At 38.6% G+C, this 10,836-nt stretch overlaps 2 protein-coding genes across 2 annotated transcripts; both read right to left on the bottom strand.

Moving 5' to 3' along the window:
- Positions 1–5,008: 5,008 nt before the first annotated feature.
- On the bottom strand, positions 5,009–6,121 carry LOC136243570 (uncharacterized). Its single transcript, XM_066035093.1, has one exon. The coding sequence runs from the start codon at positions 5,929–5,931 to the stop codon at positions 5,131–5,133; it is 801 nt and encodes a 266-aa protein (XP_065891165.1). The 5' UTR covers positions 5,932–6,121; the 3' UTR covers positions 5,009–5,130.
- A 432-nt stretch (positions 6,122–6,553) lies between these two features.
- LOC136243573 (epithelial membrane protein 1-like) lies at positions 6,554–10,806 on the bottom strand. The gene is made up of 3 exons (XM_066035095.1): positions 10,513–10,806; positions 10,324–10,461; positions 6,554–6,959 (listed from the first exon to the last, which is right to left on the bottom strand). Exons 1-3 carry the CDS (start codon positions 10,742–10,744, stop codon positions 6,718–6,720), a joined length of 612 nt encoding a protein of 203 aa, XP_065891167.1. The 5' UTR covers positions 10,745–10,806; the 3' UTR covers positions 6,554–6,717.
- Positions 10,807–10,836: the final 30 nt, after the last annotated feature.

Consider the following 10,836-nt stretch of genomic DNA (forward strand, 5'->3'; position numbering starts at 1 on the left):
TTTTCTCTTCTTTACAACTTGTATCTTCCTGCTTGCCACTTGTATCCTTGCCCTTTTCAGTTGTCTCGTCATCATGACCATAATGTACCCTGTATCCTACTGGTCCATATGTTGTGATCACGTAGTTGTCTCCCTTCTCCACTTTAGGTTTCCATGAACCAAAATGTTGGTAGACCACCTTTGGCTTCTTTTCTGCTACTTCTCCTGATTTTGCTTGTACCTCATCAGCAGTACGTTGGGCATCAACACTTGCTTGTCTCATAGCATTACGACGAGCCATTTCTGCTTTCTTTTTCTGCTCACTCAACAGTTTCCTTTGGTGCTGCCACAATTTGTCAATCCCGAAAAGATCATCATCCCACAAACTCTGTCCAAACAAGCTGCCTTCAAGAGGTAGGCTAAAGTTGCTGTATGGATCCCAGTCCAGCCACCGGCTGAAGAGAGGACGAACTGGCTGAGCTCGTGGTTGTTGCTGCTGCTGCTGCTGCTTTTGTTCCACAACTATCTGCAGTTTCCATGTGTCTTCTTCACCGAGATGTTTCAAGGCAGTTTGTAACTCTGCGTCACTTGATAGTCTGACAATGTCTCCATCTCTGTCGCAGTAGTTGATGGCCACAATGTCTTTCTCAGTCAATCCAAACAGTTTATTCACCAGCTCTGTTAGCTGAGGAAATGTCCCAGCAGGATCAATTTCGAAGCGGCGAATTTCTGAGCCTTTGTACGCCTTGATGTGCACCATTTTCTCGAGAGGTTTTCTGATCGTCAAACTCTTGCGGAAGCTTTAAGCGTTATTTGATGCTTTGCACAGCTCAAACCTCTCGTTTTTATACCCGCCATAAAACCTACGTGTCCTAAACGAAGCATCAGCAAACGTGGACGATCGAGACCTAGAACTTTCCTGAGTTCTCCAAATCATGCATGTGCGCATTACGTCATAGCATGATTACGCACGCGAGATCCGGGCTTGATGGACGGACTGCCCTTGCACAAACTTCTGGATTTTCGCGTAAAGTTTGAGGTTAGCTACGTTTTGCCAACCACTACAGTGGACTTTTAAAAGGGGGTTTCTGAAAGTTGGTATGATTATAGATATCTATGGTATGATAGCTGAATAAGGAATCTGATAACATTTCCCCAGAAATTTTTTTGAGATTTTAGAAACTCTGAAATTGGATTTTAGGCTACTTGTAGTTAGAAATTACAACAAATCCATTGCTTTAAACTGTAAATACTACAGCTAACCAGGCAAAGATGGTAACTATAAGCTGTAGCTTTGATTGCTCTATTAGAGTAGTTACTTGACTGCTCTATTAGAGTATCTCGATCGTTTTTAATGTGAAAGTGAAGTGTTGCTGAGGGTTTAATAGCTATGAATGGTGTTAGTTAAGTGCAATACAGTGCTATATAGCTGTTTGCTATGACAAAATGTCAGTACAACAATGTTTATGCATTTAGACTGTCACTGAGCTAAATTTAAAAAGGGGTTTCTGTCGAACCCCAGAAACCCATCTGGATCCGCCACTGCACTAGCTTTCAGAGTTTTAACTCTCGTAGGCCACAGTAGAATGTCAAAGAATATTTTGCAATAAGAACCGAGTGGAGAACTTTTGTATGAAATACGGAGAAGTTGCAATCCATTTAGAAATACATGGCAGAACACTGACAAAGGAGGAACTCAACGAGTTCGAAGGCTGACTTCCAGAGGGAGCTGGGTAGAGTTGAGAGCAATGGCTGCTGCAGCAACAAAAATTCAGTCCTTGGAAGTTCTAAGTCCCAGTCAAAATGAACAAGCTGCTCGTTACTGAAACTCTTGTTTCCAACTACAGACACAGCTACCCTGTGTTGTCAGTACTGCCCAAATACTTGTATCCATGCATTGAATTGTATATTTTGTCATGGCAAAACCAGTCACATTGTTTAACTGCACTACAATCATGTGCTCAAGTACTTCAACAATAGCTTCATTTTACATATGTCTGATGGACAGCACCGATATTGACAGAATGATAGTAACAACACGACACCTCTGAAATAAGATAAGACTAACTCCCATATCAGTGTGTGCGTTGGGACTGAGAGGGAGTGAAATGTATAGAATGGTTCTCCGCGCCGCATGCAGTTAGACACATTAATGCAGCTTTGATATGTATTGTGGGGCAACGTGAATGGCAGCTAGTGGAACACATTAGCACACGATGCAGTTATAACAGGACAAGAAGGGAATACACACCAATCAGGATTGTCAGGGGATGCATTCAGTTGAAGCCATTCACCACTCATAAGTCATGTTACAAAAAAGCAAAAGGTGTAAAGAAAAATTTTTTACATTTGAGTAGGGATCACTTCTAAAAATCAGGCACCCAGTTACAAACTCCAGTGGTCTCAGGCAATAGTAAAAATGTTCAAATAAGTGGATAATTGAAGCTCATGCATATGTTGAAATACTCTAATAAAACATACACCTGTACTCAAAATACTCTAATAGATCAGTCTTTCCAATTTCGGATAAACAGGAATAAGAGTTGATAACTGAGGGTCTTGATTAATACAGAATTGAAACAGCACTGATGGTCCACTGGTATTGTGTATACCAGTGGCCAACATTCAAAAAGAATGGCTGCTATGCAAATGCTTTGTTGTTAGAGTCAAAGTTAAACGTGAATATAGCTATGCAGGGTGATATTCGGGATATAAATGACTGAAAATTAATCTGAATTAACAACTTTGCATGCATATGATTACAAAGTATATAATGCAATTAGCTAATGATAGTCTTTGTAATGCATGCAAATATTTAGTTATTGTACTTAAATGTATTTTGGACAATTCTCCAATTATTTTGTAATTACGATCTTTGTGACATCCTGTTCTTTATAGTGAGCATTTCAATATCTGGACTTTCATCAAATTCTGCCACCATTCTACAAGATGATCTTCCATGCAGTAACAAACTTTAACACATTTATACACAAACAAAGCAACTTCTATTTCAACAGAACATTTAACAGCTTGCCCAAATTTCAGTTAACTAAAATTCTATGGCAGAATTTCAAGAATAACTTTGATCCATGCAGACGACCAGTTCGTCCCAAACATCCCAAGCCAACTCACTTTGATGTTCACAGTAGTCAATTGTAAATTAATTATATTATAAGTACTTCAAGTCAAGTAAATTTAATATGTGTAAAGGTCTGGTAGTTGTTGCCAAACATAACCTTATCAGAGAGCTGATAGTAGGGGTGTAACAGATAATTGTATTGGCTATCAATGATCAGCCTGGTTTGTCCATATGAACAGCAGATAAAACATTATATGTTTTAATATATCCTAATGATGCCTGTTTATGCACATGATTGTAGGGGCATACTGAGGGGGGTTTCCATGGTTTTCGGAACCCCTTTGGATTTTACACATTACTATAAGGTTTCCAGAATGTGAAATCTATCATGGAACATGACACATTCAAACTACAGTTAAATAAATAGTTTCTCACATATGATGGCAACACGTTTTGAATTATGATTTCGGTGAAAAGATCAAGATAAAGATACTGTAATAAAGCAGTCAAGCAATATATACTACTCTAATATAACAGTCACTTAGCTGTAGTGGAAACCCCTTTTCAAAATTTCTGCGTACACCCCTGGATTGTAATGTAAACTGTTGATTAAACCGCCACACTCATTTTATAGCCAAGCAAATTGTTAGAGGAAAGGTCTAGCTATGCATCATATCAGATCGGCTGTTTATCAATTTTATATCAGAGTATCGGCACTTCTATAGCTAATCTTGGTCTTAATAAAGCCTCAAGGTGGGAATTTTTATCATAAAGAGTGTATAATATTTTATTCACCGGAAGAATTAAGAGTACATGCACAATAAAAGTAATGAACTCTGACTGATTTTATTGCTCGCTTATATGTCAGCTATAAACCTATATATGTAATGTTTTAAAGATATTCCACTAAAAGTGCCACTACAGCTTTTAACAAGAAAAGAGACTAGTGCAGAATAGCATGGTGTACCTTGTGTTCAGTTTATATTTCCCACTTGTTGATTTTGCTGTAAACCCATATGCAAGTCATGGTAGTTAACTGCTTTTAATAGATATGTCCAGTAGCAGCACATTGCTCAGTATGGCTCTTTCTACCTAATACTATTGCTCTAATTGACAGTGCATGTAGCATCTCACGAAGACCTTGCATGGTATTACATTTTAATAACCACCTAAGGTTTACTGCAAAGGCTGGGTATTATCAAGAAATCTTTTGAATACTTGGAGCCTGACATATTGGTGAAATTGTTTGTAACATATTTTAGTACACCGTCCCTATACACTTGAATATAGCAACCCTGCATGCCATCCATTTATTCTAGACCAGAGAAAAGTTGAGAAAGTTCAATGTAGAGCTACTGTAATCATTTTTAATGACATGCACTTGTTGAAGACACACTGAAACTTTACAATTATTTTATTGCTTTGAGATAGCTAAAGTTCTAACAAATCAAGTTTTGGAGAAAAAAAAGTTCTAACAAATCAAAAAAAAAGTGCTAACAAAAAGTCCAGCAAATGTAAAAAAAAAATTAAAAAAAAAACACTTTAAGTTTTGCAGTGACTTGTTCACAGCTGAGCTCTCTACATTTGACTTTTTGTAGCTGACTGGATCAGACTTTGATACCTGTTTCACTTACCATCTCAAAGGGACATCAGTTTAGGAATTTTCAGGATTAAAGTGTAGATCTATGTTTTTAAACAGTATTTTTACTTAAGTATACAAAGTGCATTGAATTGTGTGTTGTGGTAGTATTTAGTGTTTCTGGATGGAGGAAAACTACTATGTTAATTGCCCTATTTGCTGCATGTATGCCAGTGAAACAACTAATCAAGTTGAAGTGGCTATAGCAAGCAATATAGAGTACAGAAAAGCCAGTCACCAAACCCACTGATATCCACACTCATGCCATACTAATCATGTAATGGTACTCAGATCTTATAGAGCTCGTGATATATAATAATACCAAAATTAAATTTTAATGATCGATTTTAAAAATACAATCAGACATATTTGTGTAATTGTTATAATTTACAAATGAAAATAATGAAATTCAGCAGTTTCTGCTATAAACCAGTTAATCTTCTGTCTTAGTTGCCTCTTCAGCTTTCTCTTCTTTACGATTTGTATCTTCTTGCTTGCCACTTGTATTCTTTCCCTCTTCAGTTGTCTCATTGTCATCATGACCATAATGTACCCTGTATCCTACTGGTCCATATGTTGTGATCACGTAGTTGTCTCCCTTCTCCACTTTAGGTTCCCACGAACCAAAATGTTGGTAGACCACCTTTGGCTTCTTTTCTGCCACCTCTCCTGATTTGGCTTCTGCTACTTCTCCTGATTTTGCTTGTACCTCATCAGCAGCACGTTGGGCATCAACACTTGCTTGTCTCATAGCATTACGACGAGCCATTTCTGCTTTCTTTTTCTGCTCATTCAACAGTCTCCTTTGGTGCTGCCACAATTTGTCAATCCCGAAAAGATCATCATCCCACAAACTCTGTCCAAACAAGCTGTCCAGTAATCCTTCACGAGGTAGGCTAAAGTTGCTGCCGTATGGATCCCAGTTCAGCCACCAGCTGAAAAGAGGACGAACTGGCTGAGCTCGTGGCTGTTGTTGTTGCTGCTTTTGTTCCACAACTATCTGCAGTTTCCATGTGTCTTCTTCACCGAGATGTTTCAAGGCAGTCTGCAACTCTGCGTCACTTGATAGTCTAACAATGTCTCCATCTCTGTCGCAGTAGTTGATGGCCACAGTGTCTTTCTCAGTCAGTCCAAACAGTTTGTTCACCAGCTCTGTTAGCTGAGGAAATGTCCCAGCAGGATCAATTTCGAAGCGGCGAATTTCTGAGCCTTTGTACGCCTTGATGTGTACCATTTTCTCGAGAGGTTTTCTGATCGTCGAACTATTATGGTAGCTTTAAGCGTTTTGGATGCTTTCTACAGCTACAACTTCTCGTTTTTATACCAGTCATAAAGCCTACGTGTCCTACACGAAGCATCAGCGAGCGTGGACGATCGAGAACATTCCTGAGTCCTCCATTATTCAAAGTAAGATAATGCATACCTGCATTACGTCATAACATGACTTCTACGTAGTAAATAGTGAACGCGAGAAACTTCTCCCCAACTTTGCACTTTCAAAAGTTCAAAGTTTGTGAAAAGCGTTTATCTTGCAGTCTTGCTAAGATCGGTGTCCAGTAGTTTCACCGCAGTAGCGAGATGTCGAAGAATGTCTCATAAAGAACTTTTCGATGAAATACGGAAATACGAGGAGAAATTACAAGAGATAATCCATTTAGAAATACAGGGCAGAGCGCTGACGAAGGAGGAGCTCGACTTAGTGAGTTCGAAGACTGACGTGCAGAAAGAGCTGGATAGACTGAGAGCAATGGCTGCAGCAGCAGAAAATTCGGTAGAGCAAACAGCTCAAGTGAAGCATTAATCCAACAGACATAAGTAGTGCTCCAATATGTGTACCCACATTTGACTGCAATCGAGACTGCAATGAAATTGTACATTACATTGTTAAACATGTTGTACTTTAAATCAAAATAACATTTAACACAACTACACTACATGTGTTCAACTGATTCAACAGTTGTACAATAATATTATGATCATTTATACACCACCAACAGGTAGTGTTGGATTCATCTCTGTTTCAGTCATCACTGTCTTCATCTTCCCATTGTTGCAGTCGAGCATAATCTCCCTCGTCCCGGCTGATGATGATCTTGCTGGGTCCATTACGAAGGTAGAGCAGTCCAGTGATCAGATAGTAGACTGCACAGGTGATGGAGAGTGAGAATGACACCCAGCCTAGAGTGTACGACCAGCTGTGGTGAACTTTTTCCTGTTTGAAGCTCTTGCTGTAGATTGATAGCCCAAGGAGCAACCAAAATGCTGTAACAACAGAAATAGCAATAAATAATGTGTAAAATGCAGAAAGGAACAAAACTAATCTTACATTTACTGAATCTGTACACTAGAAATTGTGTCACTACATGTGTCTGGACATGTGGGTAGAAATTACACACCTGATTACACACCTGTTCTGTTCATTACCTCAAACATTATTTGGCATGTGGCTAAAAACTAACTGCAAAAAGGAAACGAAGAAATCTATACATTAACTTCTGCACAATCCATTACAGGACTATGCAGCATTAGATACTCTCCTCTCTATAACTTATTATTAACTTTTGATACCATGAACTCTATACAGTGGAACCTCCTCTCTTAACAAGCTCCCCGGATTAAGGACACAATAGAAAAACCTCTACAAAAAGGATGGTCCCAACAGGTCTGGTCAATACAATTTTTACCTCTGAAAGAGGCAAACCTCTATATTACAGCAAAAAATTCTGGGTCCCAAAATATCCGTAGTAGAGAGGTTCCACTGTATATCATAACGATGTGTAAAAATACAGTTACAGTCTCAAGCTTTTATCGTGATAGCAACGATATAATGTTGTATTGCCCAACCCTATAAATTGCAATAACAGTGCATAGCTTTCACAAATATGTGAAGCCTAATACCTGTCTGTTGAATAGTGTGTGCATGGAAAACAGTTCTCTGGCTACCTGTCAGTTCATAGGAATGCAGGAAAATAAAATAATTCCCATTGAGGGAAAATTATAAATTCCTGTCATTTACATGTGATTCCCATAGCTTTGGGATGTATTTACCTTTATTTACAGCCATATGAATAAATACCATGTTTCCTCGTATAAAAGACGCATTCGATTAAACACCTGTCTCGATTATAGCTGGGGGGTTTCCAGTACCTTTAGAAAATAAATGCCTGGTCTCAAATAGAGGCCTGGGCTATTGCTTGAGTCTACTGTTAATGGCTTTAATTGTTTTCCTTTTCTTCATGCTTGAGTTTAGAGCCTTCTGAGGGACGAAGCTACTAGAGTAATCACGTGAGTAGTCTGGGCGAGTCCGCATGCATACAAATATGTATATTTTCCAGCCTTGACTACACTTGGTTTATATAGTCAACACACTGTATCACTGTTTTCTATGCTTACCATTACAGTAATCCCATTCTACTACCACCCGAATTCAATTAAATGCCAGGCGTCGGTCGGACCAATCGAAAATAAATGCCGGTCTCAAATAAAGGCACTATTCATTTACAGGCCGAGTCAAAAAATTCTGGGAAGGAAATAAAAACCCCGGGCTTACAGTACAAGCAAATAAATGCAACCCACAAAGCTGGCATCTCATTGTGGGAAACACATAAATGACCCATTATGGAAATTGTTCCATTTTCCAACATTCCTATTATAATTCCCACAATGAGAATCATGTTTTTTTTCCCCTGAGGTTCATAATACTATGAATTCTTGTTATGAAAGAGACCACAAAGACTAGACAACAGTTAGTTATCTTCTATTATGCAAGAAAAGAAACCGAGAAGCCTGACAGTGTATAAAAGTGGCTAATCACTTTTGGCACTTATCAGAACAAAATTGATGCAAGTCCAGTCCAGTGAATGGATACACCCCAACTATAATCTGGAACTTGTAATGTACACATTGAATAGTATGGTGATGGTTTAACATGATAAATAGATTAGTTATGAGGGACTTATAAAAGGTTTAAAAAGTAGTATCCACATGCTCGGTTTTCTGTTCCTGGTCAGATTGCCTGATCATATTTTATAACCCATTAAGTCATAATAGCTTCTACTGATGAATGCTCATTCAACTTACATAACAAGGCCAACATTTATAAGTTCCTTGTTCCCGTAACCTGCCCACATACCCTGGTAATTATTATGATAAAAATCGAGATACTTCAATAGAGCAGTCAGCCACTCTAATATAACACTAGGCTATTCTCTACAGCAATCAAAACTAGGGCTGAAACAAACACTGCAAATACTCGATGAATACTTGTAAGGATTTTGGTACTTGGATAGTAAAATTGGTACTCGAGTACTCATTAAGATCATGTGATCCAGCATTTGCCATCAGGGAGTAACACAATGAAGGCTACAGTACAAACATCAACACTTTAATACAGTGTGTGTATCATTGTTGAAAAGCTGTAAACTGCTTAAAGTCAGTATAAAACATGTCAAATGGGTATGACTACTCTGAAGATGTTACTTTTGCTACTTACCTTCTTGGAAAGTGCTGTGTTGTTGTCTGTTACACTTATAAAAAGCTTACAATCATCCTTTGTACCTGGTATGTTGTTGAGTGGTGGACAGAGCATTGTCATTTTCAACCAAAACAATGAAATTTTCAGTTATTAATCAGGGCTGCCCAGAGAAATTAAGGGGCTCAGGGGAAAGAGTTAAAGTGAGGCCCCAAGGGCAAGGAGGATTCCACTCTGAATGCACAACTTCGGCCTAGCTGTAAGCTGAAGACCAACAACAACAAAAAAAAAGGTGACAATAGCTGCCCTCACCAACTATATCTTCTTATTTATAAGCTTGTTACACTGCTCCTCTGAAGAATACTGTAACTGCTCTATTAGAGTATCAAGATCTGACTGCTCTATTAAAGTATATCAATCTTTTAAACAGGTATTCACGGGGCCCCTTTCAGGTTGGGCCCGGGGAAAAATGCCCCAGTTGCTCCCCCCCGCGGCCCTGTTATTAATAAATGCCCACCCCCCACTATCTCATTGTTTGTAAAGTGATGGGAAACAAGGAATCTTATAACAATTAGTACTGGAAAAAAAAGACAATTTGTGACCCACTGAGCAAAAATCCAAATTGTTCGCATGCTTTTTTTTGTATTTTTAGATAAATGCCATTGAAATACATTCAGTAAAAATAAATAATTTTATGTATGTTTATAATTGCTTCAGTAAACAGTGAAGCAAGACTCAAATTGTATACCAATGGATTTGCCTAGTAAGAATATACCATGAATCAGCCATGAGTTGTGTGTGTTTGTTTACATTGTGGTAAAACATAACTTTATTGTTGCTGTTTCTAGCCTTCTTGTTTGGGTATATTTAGGCCAAAAACTATACCTTAATGAATGCCGGTAAATAGAATGACACAAGTACCAAATCCGTAGTCTGTTGCACTCGAGACCTAGCCTGTACTTTTTCTTCTATATAGGCACTGTACAAATCAAATCATTTGTTTTACTGTGTAACTCCAAAAGCTCTTACCAGATAGGGTTAAAATTTTAACAGCCCATTGGTTTTTCCCTCTAGACAACAAAAATGAAGTCCGAGGAAAACGCAAGCAAGTCAGGTTTCGCTCAGTGGGTCATATTTGGTTTCATAGGAGCTCACCTTGACTGGCAAAACACATCATAGCAGCCACTAGTGTGTATTTCCTCCACTTGAACACGGATACCATGGCAACAACACAAGCTGACAGTCCTGAGATAAACGCCAAGCACACCAATATTTGTGTTGCAATCACGTGACCTAAGAAATCACCAATAAACAAAGCGATAGTTTTCGCCTCAGAACACTCACCAGCAATGTCGCAGTTAGCCGGTGTATTTCTGTAACATGTTTGTGTAGTGTCCGTTTCATAACAACACGCCCACAATCCTGCGTGCATCTTTATTCTCTTATCGCTAAAGTCTGACGAGTCCACCAGCCAGTACGGTGTGCCGAAACACATCAGTAAGAATATACCACTGGTAAACACTAGAAATACTTCCCATAACCTTCGTAACTTTTCTGAGTGTTCCTCCCAAGACATTTTAAGCACTATTTAAAACAATTAAACTAAATAAAGCGCATCAATAATTGGGCCCAGCCACCCACGTGCTTGATCACGTGATCTAGAGCGTG

This window comes from Dysidea avara, chromosome 13 (genome assembly GCF_963678975.1).
Source record: "Dysidea avara chromosome 13, odDysAvar1.4, whole genome shotgun sequence".
Lineage (NCBI taxonomy): Eukaryota > Metazoa > Porifera > Demospongiae > Dictyoceratida > Dysideidae > Dysidea > Dysidea avara.